The sequence below is a fragment of the Mastigoproctus giganteus genome, chromosome 1 (genome assembly GCF_048544385.1).
Source record: "Mastigoproctus giganteus isolate SK-2022 chromosome 1, ASM4854438v1, whole genome shotgun sequence".
NCBI lineage: Eukaryota > Metazoa > Arthropoda > Arachnida > Uropygi > Thelyphonidae > Mastigoproctus > Mastigoproctus giganteus.
The window spans coordinates 215,590,080-215,604,821 of record NC_143575.1 but is presented as its reverse complement, the minus strand read 5'-3'; the positions used below and the strand labels follow the sequence as shown (position 1 = coordinate 215,604,821).

The 14,742-nt window shown below is 38.6% G+C and overlaps 1 protein-coding gene across 1 annotated transcript in view; it reads right to left on the bottom strand.

Moving 5' to 3' along the window:
* The window catches only part of LOC150091517 (uncharacterized), a 205,968-nt gene extending 203,216 nt beyond the window's left edge, over positions 1–2,752 (bottom strand). Inside the window, exon 1 of the mRNA XM_090368744.1 lies at positions 2,274–2,752. Coding sequence (XP_090224870.1) covers positions 2,274–2,752 — 479 coding nt within the window. The remainder of the gene's footprint in view (positions 1–2,273) is intronic.
* Between the last annotated feature and the right edge of the window lie 11,990 nt (positions 2,753–14,742).

Sequence of the window (14,742 nt, the reverse complement as noted above, 5' to 3'; positions counted from 1 at the left end):
CTGTGCAGCAGTAGAAAAAGAGGGAAGATTTTAACCAGGGAGAAGTTATATAAAATATGTTCTGCTAGTTGAACCATAAAAGTTTCTTTTACCTTTGAATATAAAGCTGGGATTAATAAAAATTTTGTTAAGGCTCTGGATAAAGAAGGATGTAGATTTTGCTATATCCTTCTTTAGTAAGTGTTTCCCAATTTAACAGATGCAAAATTGAAAGAAGGAATTTTCATTCGGCCTCAAATAAAGAAACTCCTCAGAGGTGATGTACTAGAAACAAAGCTATAGGACACTGAAATAGCAGCTTGGAGATCATTTAAAGCAATTATGCATGGATTTCTTGGAAGGAAAGAAGGTAATTATGAAGCTCTGGTGTCACCACTTTACTGCAGTGTTATAAATAAATGGGCTGCTGAATGTCATTGAAAATTCATTTTCTTCATTCTCATCTCAATTTTTTTTTCTGAAAATTTGAGAGAAGTAACATGCAAAGGGATGCTTTCATTTGGACATATTCATGATGGAAATGGTACCAAGGTTGCTGAGATACTGTTATGATGTGAAATTACTGCTGGTTTCCTAAGAGGGAAATTAAAATAAACATTAAGAAAAACTGGGTGCCACACATTTCTAAGAAACAGAAGTACATTATATGTTTAATTGAAGTATTTTAAAATGAATAAGACTCGCTTTTAAGAGAGCATATGTATTATTGTATATTTGAAATTGTTAATTCATTAAGTTACTAAAATTTCAGTATATCTTTCAATGGGGATGTGACAGAATATAACGGTATTTTTTGGAATCAGCTGATCAATTTATTTTTTATAATCTGCAACTTTTTCGTTGGAAGTAAAAAAAACAATTCGTTTCTCAAAGTTATTTTCTTATTGTTTCTTAAACCATATAATTTAAGAAACGCTAAACTATAGACTTTTTTTTTTTTTTTTTTATTTTAGAAAAGCCCTTACAATTTATCTCATGTTTTGGGCATATTCATCTGCAACGTTAAAACATCAATTACCCCAGGGGCTCACATCTGGTTGATATCTGGCTCACATGATATCTAGCTCGGGGTCCTGAGCTAGATATCATCATTCTTTTTCTTGGTGATTCCCTTCTATTTCTCTCTCTCTCTCAGGGTAACTCAGGAATTTTTTTTTTTTTTTTTTTTCGGCTGGTGTAGCATAAGCCTTAGGCTTCCTTGCACCATGTAACTAATAATAATAGTAATCAATAAATAATATTCAAGAATAATAATTCATTGCAGATTATATGGTTGTATATACAGATAAAAACTCTCATAGATAAAATGTAACTTTGGAAGCTAGACCAATGAAGGTAAGTATTAGTAGTGGAAAATGATGCAAGAAAGCAAGCCTATACAGCATCAGCCAAAAAACAAAATAAAATACTTCCCACATCCCCTCCCCTCCCCTCCAATAGTTAGTCCAGTTCTACCTTGAATTTATTCAAACTACCTACTTCAACAAAAGATGGTTTTTTCCAACAATCAACTACTCATTGGCAGATATTTACATCTTCCAATGGTACACTGCCACTACACTAGGTCATTAGAAAGCTAGTTATCAAACAGGTTCATTGAGGGCCATCACCAAGTCTGCCTTTCTATATGGCAGTTATCTGGAAAAGGGGGCAAAATATCAAGGTCTTGTGGCCATTGCCACAAGATTTGCTGTTTTTTACCACACAAATCCAGGAAGTAAGGTCAGGTGATCGGGACAATTACCTTGCTCCCGCCCCTCCAGGAAACTGGAGCAAATACTGTTTTACGATATTAAATGATTGTACGGTAGCTATTCATCTTGTGTTTGTGTACTATATAATAGCTGGTTAAAAATCAAGCTCAAGTGAGGCTCACATCTGGTATGGGCTTAGCACACCCAGAGTCCTCAGCTGAATATTATCATTCTTCTTTTTCTTTGTGATTCCTTTCTGCTTCTCACTTGATCTCTCTCAGGGTAACTCAGGAATTTTTTTTTTTTTTTTGGCTGGTGCAGCATAAGCCTCAGGCTTCCTTGCACCGTATGGCTAATAATAATAATATATAATCGTTATTATATCCCCAAGAAAAACTGGTTGGATCTGACACCTGCTTTTACCCGGCCACTTACCCACCAAGGATTTCAGTAAAGTAATTTCAATATCCAATTGAAAATAATCACAATTTCAATATGCAATTGAAAATAATCACAATTTCCATTTCTGAGTAAATAATAACTCCGTTTAAATTGGTTTACTTTTTTTTTTTTTTTTACCTTTCATATATTAACTTTGAAGAGTTTTCTAACTTTAATAAATCTTCACTCGCTAAGGGATTTGCGCGACAATTAAGTGAATCACAATAAGAATTTTCAATATGACTAGAAAATTCTGCTTTTCTAAAAGGAGTGCTATTTATTTTATCTGTGTTAGCTCCATCGACTGGATATGAAGACTGGAATTTATTTCCAAACCTATAGTCTTTTTCTTTACTTTCAAAGAAATCTTTATCACGGAAATTATGTGAATCTCGTTTTATGAAAGTTGAGTCATTTATTTTAGTTTTGCCAATGTTTTCATCATGATACGAGGAAAAACGAAAAGTATTATTAAACTTAATTTTCTTAAGCGTGTTTCCTTCATTCTTGGAATTCTTTAATGATTTTTCTTGTACAAATTCAAAATCAGCGCCAGTGTCACTACTGAAATATAAAGCATGCACTTTCATAAATAATTTATGAAACACTGCTTGCATCCTTGCAGAACGTATTGACAAAAGCATGTTCCTTCTGATGTCCTAAATATCACACACCGAAATGCATTTGATCAATATATATATACTTTTCATGGTTTAAACTGGCTTCCACCAACAAAAACGATGACAACGTATTTAACATTATAAAACTTTCAACGCACAACATCGCAACTTGACTAAACGCGTTGTTTCCGGCGACTCTTTTCTGGCAGATTCCCTACATAAAAGTAAAAAAATTCCCTTTTTGAAATGAAAAGCAATTCATACTTGGGGCGAAGGCAATTACGTAGTGGTCAATTCTCATAATCACCCCTAGTGGTAACTACGTCAGACAATACTGTATTTGTGAGGTATCACGTTTAGCTAATTTTGGGGTAGCAACTATTTGTCTTTGCATACCAAAAAAAAAAAAAAAAAAATCCGGACATTCTTGTTTTCTTCTAAGTCCATTAGAACCTCCCGGATAAACAAGTAAACCACATCGGTATATAATGAAGGAACATGTACCCAAGGCCGTGAAAAGGTAATTGGGAGCCTGGATGCAAACTGAGTTAAGAGGCTTCGTTCATTTATACTGAGAATTTGATGGCCCCCTCGGTTGAAGCCCCATAGATCGGAGCACTAATGCGGGGCATCCTGCGCGCCCCATTTGCACGGCCCTGTATAATGTACCACATATTCCTTCATTATATACCGATCCGAGTTGTTCTCGGTGTAGCACTTAGAAAAAATAAATAAATAAAAACCTATCATATTAGGACCATCCGAGAACGATTTCATCAGCCCGTGTATATTATGACATGTAGAGCCCAGTTGTTATTATCGGATGCCAGAATGCTGGCTTATCGATTCGTGCAATGGCTGAGAGCCTACGCCATTCAAAGGTAACAGCTGATGATATTACCATGAAATGAAAGCGTGATGTACCACCATCATCCAACAATGCATAATAAGACTACCGATGTTCATCCCCACGTTACCACAGAGAGTATTCGAAAGGTTACCATCACAATATCGTCATATTTAACCTCAGGGGCTCACATCTAGTGAGTATGGGCTTGGCACACCCAAGGTCCTAAGCTGGATATCATTCTTCTCTTTTTTAGTGATTCCTTCCTACTTCTCTCTCTCTCTCTCTCTCTCTCTCTCTCTCTCTCGCTCTCTCTTGCTCTCAGAGAAACTTGGAATTTTTTTTTTGGGGGGGGAGGGGGCTGGTGCAGCAGAAGCCTCAAGCTTCCTTACCCATACGGCTAATAGTAATAATAATTCCCTTAACTCCTGGTTGACGTTTTTAAAAACACCAACCAAGGGTGAAGATGTCAACATTTTGGGGTGTGTACAAACACATTATGAATGGAGGTCCACAGCCTCGTGTTCGTGGGAGAGGGCACGGCTCATAATCCTAACATCATAAATCACAAATCATGGGTCGCCCCTTGTAAGGTACAAAAACACACGGTGATTAGTCTGCATAGCACTGTAAATCGGTTTATACGTCATTGAACTTCGCTGCACTCTGTTTCTATCAGATGGGCAGATGTCAGTGTGGAGGATGCCTGGAGAACGTCTGCTGCTAAAATACATTGTACCGATAACAAATTTCAGATGAAGTAGGACAGTTCCCCTATGGTATACTCAAAGGACCATTAGTGGTTGTGCGGAGTACGGTGAACGCCAACCTTGATATTACCATTAGCATTATTAAGGGAAATGATGCAAGAAGGAAAGCTTATATAGCATCAGCCAAAAAAAAATATATATATATATATACAGTATATATATATATATATATTATTCTTAGTTTTGACTTGAATCTATTTAAGCTATCGACTTCTACAACGACAGATGGAAGTTTGTTCCAGCTATCAACTACCCGCTGGCTAAAGGCAAACTTCCGCACTACTTTCCTACAACTGTCTTTCCTCAATTTGAATTTACGCCCTCTCAGACGATTCATTTGAGCAAGAGGAAAAATCTCATCGCATTGAGCATGCTCAGACCATTTAAGGATTTATACACCTCAATCAGATCACCTCACAGGTGCCTAGTTCCCAGATACTGCAATTTCAGAAACCTTAGCCTTTCTTCATAAGAGTAAACATTTGTTCCATTCACTAATCTTGTTCTCCTTCTCTATACACGTTCCAGGAGCTCTACATCCTTCTTAAAAAGAGCCTCAAAACCTGTATACAGTACTTAAGGTGTGGACTGACCATTGCCTTATAGAAGATGATATCATCTCCATATCCCGGATAGAAAATTTCCTGTATATCATTGACAAGAAGACACCATGGGCTACCCTTGCAGGCCGTCTGCACTACTCAGAAAACTTCATCTCTTCCTCCACAATTACCCCCAGGTCCTTTTCATTCCCTACCACTGTCAGTGTAGTACCACACAGTTGATACGTTACTCTGGGGTTACTGCTTCCCATACGCAGTACTTTACATTTGTCAACGTTAAACTTCACTTGCCACCCATCAGCTGATCTGTTCAACTTTTCTAGAACTTGTTGCAGCAGCAGCAGCGTACTGTCATTAGCTTCCTTAACAACTCTGGAGACCTTTGTATCATTAGCATTAGCATTAGTAGAGGTATTTGATGCAAGAAAGCAAGCTTATGCAGCATCAGCCAAAAAAAAAAAAAAAAAAAAACCCACTTCCACTTCACCCCTCTGTTCGTTCAAAATACCTGTCCAGCTGAGACTTAAACTTATTTAGGCTATCAACCTCCACAACAAGGGATGGGAGTCTATTCCACCAACCAACCACCCGCTGGCTAAAGGCAAATTTCCGCACGTCTATCCTACATCTGTCTTTCCTCAATTTGAATTTATGCCCTCTCGGGTGATTTTTCTGAGCTAGAGGAAGAATCCCATCAGCATTGAGCATGCTTAAACCATTCAAGGCTTTATACACCTCTATCAGATCACCTCGCTGGTGCCTAGTCTCCAGACACTGTAATTTGCAAAAGTTAAGCCTTTCTTCGTAAGAGCACCCCTTTGTTCCATTCACTAATCTTGTTGCCCTTCTCTGTACTCGTTCCAGCAGCACTACATCCTTCTTGAAATGAGGCCTCCAGACCTGTATACAGTACTCTAGGTGTGGCCTGACCATTGCCTTATACAAGGGAATAATCACCTCCTTATCCCTGCTGGAAAAATTCCTGTATATCATTGACAATACTCCATGAGCTACTCTTGCAGCCCGTCTGCACTGCTCAGAGAACTTCATATCTGCCTGCACAACCACCCCCAAGTCCCTTTCATTCTCTACCACTGTCAGTGTAGTACCACAGAATTGATACGTTGCTCTGGGGTTGCTGTTTCCCATGTGCAGTACTTTACATTTGTCAATGTTAAACTTCATTTGCCACCTCTCAGCCCATCTGCTCAACCTTTCCAGATCCTGTTGCAGCAGCATAGTGTCAGTAGTGTCCTTGACAACCCTGCCAACCTTTGTATCATCTGCAAACTTGGACATTAAGCTTGATATAACATCATCAATATCATTTATAAATACAGAAAACAATAATGGACCCAACACTGAGCCCTGAGGGACTCCACTAATAACATTAGTCCACGATGAGCAGTGTCCATTAATTACCACTCTCTGTTTTCTCCCCCTCAACCACCCCTTTATCCATAGCAGCAACTTGCCTCCAATGCCACACTGCTCCAATTTGTGTAGCAGTCTTCCATGTGCAACAGTATCAAAAGCCTTTCTAAGATCCAAGTATATAACATCAAAGTTATTCCCTGCATCCAGTTCTTTTGTGACTGCATCATAGTATCCAATCAGGTTGGTCAGGCAAGACTTCCCCTTAACAAAACCATGCTGTGTCTGAGCTATAACTGAAGTCTGGTCTAAATGATCCTGCAGTGCTTCTTTAACCAGTGCCTCCATTAATTTTCCTGGAACAGAAGTTAAGCTCACAGGTCTATAGTTACTTGTGTCAGCCTTTGATCCTCCTTTGTGAATTGGGGTCACATTTGCACATTTCCAGTCTATGGGTACCTCCCCTGAGTCCAAGGAAGCTCTCATAATTATGGCTAAGGGTTTGCTTACTTCCTTTGCTGCCTCCTTTAATATAACTGGATAGATCCCATCCACCCCGGGTGCCTTTCTTGTGTTTATCTTCAACAGTTTCTCCTCCACTTTACTCCCAGTTATTTCAAGATTCTGTAGCTTACTGCTAGAGTTGAATACACCTCTGGCATTCCCCTTGCTCAATAACTCCTCATGTGTGAATGTCGATGCAAAATATTCATTTAGTTTGTTAGCTACCTGAGCAGGATCATCAACAGTTGACCCATCAATATCAAGTGGACCAATCTGATTCATCCCCTTCCTTCTAGAGTTAACATAAGTAAAGAACTCTTTGCTGTTTTTCTTTGCTTCCCTTGCCAAAGATTTCTCGTAATCTGCCTTCGCCTGCCTAACCTCCCTTGTAACTTGGTTGCATACCAACTTGTATCTATCATAGGCTTCTGTGTCATATGTTAATTTGTAAGTATCCCATGCATTTTTCTTCTCTGCCATATGCCTCATTAGTTCATCTGACATCCATTTTGGCCTAAACCTTGAACAATATTTCTTAGTTGGTATGTAAAGCCTAGTAGCTTCCAAGATAAGTTCTTTGAATGCTTTCCATTTTGAATTTGCTGTTGGTAACATCATCAGTTGGTCCCACTGTATAGAATTTAAATACTGTCTCAGTCCATCGTAGTCGCCTTTACGAAAGCAATAACCCTTCCCTTTACCCCTAATGGAAGTTACCTCTTTGAGTAAATCCCACTTCAGCACACTGTGATCACTGCCACCTAGTGGTTCATTTATCTGCAGATTCTTAATGCATGAAGAATCACTGCTGATAATCAAATCAAGAGTATTACTCCCTCTTGTTGCCTCCCGAACATGCTGATGTAGAAAACAATCATCCAATAAATGCACAAAAGCCCTGCTAGTGTGTGAGTAACCAGCCCCGAAATTCCAGTCAATATCTGGGAAGTTAAAATCTCCCATTATAAGACTCTCTGATTTACTGGCCCACTCTATTTCCCTGTACAGTTCCTTATTATACTCCTCAGAGTCATTAGGCCTGTAGCACACTCCTACTCTCAATTTTGATCTCCCAATGCTTATGTCACACCAAACTGACTCAACACTGCACTGTCCAGCGATGTCGACTGGCTTCACTTCCTTGGTTTTTATGTGTTTCTTAACTAATAGCATAACCCCTCCTCCCCTCCTGTCCTGTCTATCCTTTCTGTAAACGTTGTACTCCCCAAATTGCAGTTCTGCATCCCTTATATCTGTGTGACACCACGTCTCTGATATCCCAACAATATCTGCCTTTGATGTTTTGAGCAATACTTCATATTCATCAAATTTATTTACTAAACTCCTAGCATTGGTGTACACGCAAGTATACCTGCACTTGTTTCTATTCTTAGCTACCCTAACACAACCCATGTGTTTACTTGTACCGCAATGGCTCCCAGAAGTCTCTGAAATACCATGCATCATGTTTTTCAGGCTTCTGCTCATTCTAATAGAAGCAGTGCAAGAATCTCTTTGACCTCTGCCAGTGGCTACTGTCAATCTATTGGTCTTTGTCTCCCCCCAAGCTAGCAGTTTTCCGACCCACCTAACACTGCCTCGATAGCATCAGCAAATATTCTTGCACCCTTTCTATTTAAGTGTATCCCATCCCTGTAGAAACAATCTCTCCTGTTAACAAGTACAGTCCAGGCTGAAAAAAATTCTACCCCTTGAGCCTTGCACAATCTTTCCAGGGCCGAATTGATCGACAAGGCTCTCATCATATACTCCCTCCTATCGTGTCTGGGCAGAATTGCAGACACTTTCAAATTCAACCCTAATTCTCGGCTTTTGTTCAACAGTGACCTGTACTTGTTAAGTAATTCTGCCGGTCTCCTACTCTTAATATCATTAGTGCCAACGTGTACAACTATATCACCTTTTGTGCCCTTAAAAGATGATATTCGCTCTACAACGTCATCAACCTTTGCCCCTGGCAGACATACCCTGGTCCTGTTCCACCTATCTTTTTTACAAAGCATGTTCCCCGTTTCCCTGACAATAGAGTCACCAACAACTACTAGTTCCTTCGGGACCAGCGCATTCTGCCTTGGGGGTTGCCTCTCTGTCACGTGATGTCCAAGTGCAAGCTCTGGCGTTGATGTGGGCAGCTGAGAGCTTGATGGGCCCCTCAATTTAGTTCCTTCGTGGGCATCCACCCTGTCCTTCAAGCTCTCATATAGGCCCACAAGAACGCTGAGTTGTTGCCTGATATCGATACACTCTTTGCATCGCGCACACACAAAGACATCCCCCATGGCAGTATCATGTCCCGTACCCGATTGCTCTGCAAACATCAAGGAAACAGTGCATTTTATAAGGCTTTGAGTCAGAGGACAGCTGCCCCCCTCAGTTCTGCTCTGAGCCGCAGCACTTCCATTAGCTTGAGCCTTTTGCTTTGCTGCTCTGGTCTGAGTCATGATTCTATTAATTTATTAATTAATTATGTTATGTTATTAATTATGTTAAATAAATTAATTATATTACGTTTGTAATCTGCAAACTTGGGCATTAAACCTGATATATCACCATCAATATCATTAATAAATACAAAAAACAACGATGGGACCCAAAACTGAACCCTGGGGGAATCCCCTAATAACATTAGCCCGCGAAGAGCAGTGTCCATTGATTGCCAATCTCTGTCTTCTCCAACTCAACCATCCCTTTATCCATAGCAGCAATTTGTCTCCAATATCACACTGTACAAATTTTTGCAGCAGTTGTCCATGAGCAACAATATCAAAAGCCTTCCTAAGATCCCAATCTCCCCTTAACAAGCAAATGCCGTGTCCGAGCTATAACTGAAATCTTGTCAAGATGATCCTGCAATGCTTCTTTAACCAGTGCCTCCATTAATTTCCCTGGAACAGAAGTTAAACTAACAGTTCTGTAATGACTTCTGTCGCTCTTTGTCCTCCTTTGTGAATTGGGGTCACATATGCACATCTCCAGTCCATGCGTACCTCCCCTGAGTCCAAGAAAGCTGTCATAATTATGGCTAAGGGGTCTGTCTTACTTTCGGTGCTGCCTCCTTTAATACAACTGGATAGATCCCACCCACCCCAGGTGCCTTTTTTATGTTTACCTTCCACAATTTCTCCTCTACTTTGCTCACAGTTATTACAAAATCGACTAGCTCACTGCCACAGTTTAATTCACCTCTGGCATTCCCCTTCGCAATAACTCGTCATGTGTGAATGTAGATGCAAAATACTCGGTTAGTTTATCAGCTACCTTAGCAGGATCATCAACAGTTGAATAATCAATATCAAGTGGACCAATCTGATTCATCCTCTTTCTTCTAGAGGTTACATAAGTAAAGAACTCTCAGCTGTTTTTCTTTGCATCCTTTATCAAAGATTTCTCGTAATCTGCCTAACCTTCTTTGCGATTTGGTTACAGAACAGCTTATATCTATCACAGGCTTCTGTGTCACCTGTGAAGTTGTATGTATCCCATGCATTTTTCTTCTCTGCCACATGTCTAATTAGTTCATCTGACATCCATTTAGGCCTAAACCTTGAACAATATTTCTTAGTTGGTGTGAAAAACCTACTAGCTTCCAAGATTAACTCTTTGAATTCTTCCCATTTTGAATTTGCTGTTTGTAAGATCATCAGTTGGTTCCACCGTATAGAATTTAAATACTACCTCGGACAACCGTAGTCACCTTTACGAAAGCAAAAACCCTTCCCTTTTCATCTTTGGGTAAATCACACTTCAGCACACTGTGATCACTGCCCCCTACTGGTTCCTTTATCTGCAGATTATTAATGCATGAAGATTCTCTGCTGATAATCAGATCAAGAACATTACTCCCTCTAGTTGTCTCCCGAACATGCTGCTGCTGCTGTAGAAAACAATCATCCAATAAATCCACAAAAGTCTTGCTAGTGTGTGAGTGACCAATCCACAAATTCCAGTCGATATCTTGAAAATTAAAATCCCCTATTATAGGCATGATATACTGGCCCACTCTATTTCTCTGTACAGTTGTTTATTATACTCAACAGAGTCATTAGGCTATGACATACTCCTACTCCCAGTTTTGCTTTCCCAGTGCTTATGTCACCAAACTGATTTGACACTGCACGGTCCAGCCATGTCGACCTTGGATTTTATGTGTTTCTTAACTAATAAACCCCTGCTCTAGATGTAATCTATCGCAATTTGTTGGGAATAGTAATAGAAGCATGTGATACAAGAAAGCAAGCGTATGAGCTTATGTAGCATTAGCCAAAAAAAAAAAAAAAAATTCACACAACCATTCCCTCTAATGTTTATCCAGTTCCTTCTTAAATTTATTTACGCTATCAACTTCCATAACGACAGGCGGGAGTTTTTTCCAGCAATTAATCACCCGCTGGCTAAAGGCAAATTTTCACACATCCAATTTACAACTGTCTTTCCTCAATTTGAATTGATGGCCCCTTAGGTTCATAATCTGAGCAAGTGGAAGAATCCCATTAGAATTCAGCGTGCTCAACCCATTCAACGCCTTATACACCTTAATCAGATCACCTCGCAGGAGTCTAGTCTCCATCCGCTGCAATTTTTAGAACTTAAGCATCTCTCGGTAAGAGCATCCCTTCATTCCCCTCATCAATCTTGATGCCCTTCTATGTACACGCTCAAGAAAATCTACATCCTTCCTAAAATGAGGCCTCGAAACCTGTACGCAGTACCCAAGGGATGGCCTGACCATTGCCTTATACAAAGGGATAATCATCTACTTTTGATCACCTTCCTCGTAAAAGCACACCAACGTGGAAGGAATGGATAGTAGTAGTGAAAGGAGTCCGACACGATATTTCTCTGACGACAGTATGAAACAGACATGTTTCCGAGGATTTTTTGGAAGTAGCGTATATTCAGAATACAGGCACATTGAGTCAACAAATCAGAATGTCTTACTATGGACGAGTTTAAGTTTCTGTGTATTGACTGAAACTTCTGTGTTGGCAGCTCACTCAGTTTCTTAAATTACTAAATGACTGCATTCTATAACGAACAAGTTAGAGAAGCATGAATAGAAATCAATTTTCTTGATCTGATTACCTGCAGTAAGTCCTCATGAATTAAGAATCTTTAAAAAACGGGACATTACACAGTATTGAACAAAGTATATTAATAGATTTATTCAAAATAATAATTACTATAAGAGTAAACGGTGGGACTTTGTTTCGAAAAAAGTTGGCTTACTATAGTTTTAGTCAAATGCAAAGTCTAAATGTCGTTCAGGAAAGTAATTATAGAAGCTTCTGAAATCTTCAATCATACTAAGCAACATTGTTCACGGTTTTCAGTTAGAACAAAATAAATGTCTATGAACAGATAAGTTTAGTGGAAAAGAATAAAAATGCATGGGATATGGGATGATTATAAGTTGTCAGGAGACAGAGAAACCTTCGATAAATATAAGCCTGCAATCAAGTTAATAAGAGAACAGACCCTCTTAACCAACCTTGTGAATAGGCGATAACTAGTACGCAATAACTAGTACGATAACTAGTACTTTGCTCTTTTCTTTGCAGTTTCAGAAAAAGACTTCTAAAAATATGACTTATTTTGTCTAAACATGATTTTAATTATTTTTCATTTATGCAGAGATCAAACTTACAGGACTGAAGGGTTTAGCTACATTTCAAACAAAACAATTTCAAGCTTAAGGAAACGCGGGTCAGAAGCAAACGTAAATCAAAGGAGGAAAGGGAAGAATAAATATAATGAGCTATTACATTCGTATCAAAAATATCTTTATTATAAAGACTGACTGGCACTATCACTAAAACTTATGAAAAAAGAAAAGACTAAACACAATTTGTAATCATAGAAGTAGTTGATTGTTTGAACAAAATTCCATCTGTTTTTTTGGATGAAACGGAGCATAAATTTTAATTGCGGAAAGATGGTTGCAGAGTCAATGCGTAGAAATTTGCTTTCGCCAAGAGGGCAGTTTATTGTTTCAAGTTTTTATAGTTAATTGTACAGAAAAATGCTTCCATTCAGTGTCGCGGAAGTGGGTAGGCTAAATTCATTACAGGCAGTTCTCGCTTTACGAGTTTTTTCTTTTTTTTTTTCAAAGTATCAAGTATCAACAAAATCTAAAATATGAACATTAATTGCAAAAAATGAATGTTAAACATTCGTAAATACCGCATTTCAGACCACGCGCGCGTAGCTATACAATACAATGTACCCAGCTTTACGAAATTAATCCGTTCCAGAGCCACCATTTGTAATGTGAACCCAATAACACATTGTTTTTTGGTAATTCGTTCCACGACCTCGGAAGTTGAAATTTTTGCTATATAACTTTCTAAAAGGTCGTTTTTATAGTGCAAATTATATCAGTTACCAATTCAAATTACTAAAATGCACTACACTTTCATCGTTATCATATGTTCTTTTATAAGAACCAATTTTGAACGCCTTTGTAATATTTTTCTAAAGCACATTTCTGGAGGTCATAAAACAATAAAAACAATTTGCACTTTCCGGTTTATTGGGCTTGCACTAACAGAAAATGTTAGTGGAAGCAATTACAAACGGGTAGTAAACTCGATGTTATTGCATTTGCGAAAATACCGATAGTTGGAACTGTGTGGTTTTTTGCGTTATTATGGTGAAATCGGTTTCCGCTTCACTGAAATCTTCAAACATATAAAAAACATAAACAAATTTGCAGAATCTTCTCTTCATTCCTTTTTTTTTAAGCTTCATAAACTTGTAACTCCGCGAAAATCATGTTAGTTCCAATTTGTGCTTTCCGTTAAAAAATGCTTATGCATCTATTGAAATTTATAAAGAAAATAGAAGATAATCTTGGAAACATACGCCTCTTGAAGCATTTCTGAAGAAGATGTCTCCTTGTGCAACAAACCAACGTGTGCCGGGCCAATAATAACTGATCAACGAGTGTGCATTTAGTCGATGATGAAGAATAAACATTCTTTAACATTTGTAAGTCATAAATAATTTCTTTATTATTATAATTTGCTTGATTTTACAGGCTACGTTTTAATTTCTTTGGATAAATCAATCATTGTTTAAACATAAACTAATTTCATTGTTGAGAACGTAACCCATATTTTTAACATTATGTCTATGGGATTTAATTTCCGCTTTACGAGTTTTCGCTTTACGAGTGCGCGACTTGTCTCCGCGCAGTGGGTGTGGTCGTAGACGGAGTCTACGGTCGAGTTCTCTGATTGGACGATTATTGTGAAGGCGTTTTCTTTCTGATTGTTTTGGGTCGTCGAGGCGGGGGGGGGTGCTTAGTTTAGATAGGGTGTTTATCTCACATCCCGCTGTTTTAGGAACAGAGGCATGTGGGTTGGGAGGAAATACCCTAGGGGGCTCACATCTGGTGAGTATGGGCTTGGCAAACCCAGGATCCTGAGCTGGATATCATCATTCTTCTCTTTCTTGGTGATGCCTTTCTACTTCTCTCTCTCTCTCTCTCTCTCACACACACACACACACACACACACACACACACACACACAGGGGGTAACTCGGGAATTTTTTTTTTTTTTTTATGGCTGGTGCAGCATAAGCCTCAGGCTTCCTTGTACCATATGGCTAATAATAATAATAATAATAATATCAACCTAGGAGGACAGTATCGGGAAAGCAGTGAGTGACACTTGCCAATCACTGCTTTTTTTCCTGTCCGTTTGTCGAAATATGGAGTAGTACCCAAGATTTGGATTTTACCAATAAATGTAAAGAAGAATTAGACAAGTTATTACAGAGGGAATGGACAGATTATTTATTTATTATTATTTTATTTTATTTATTTATTTATTTTTTTTTTTGCTGATGCTGGATAAACTGGCTTCCTTAGATCGTTTGTCACTTCAAATGCGAATATTAATTATG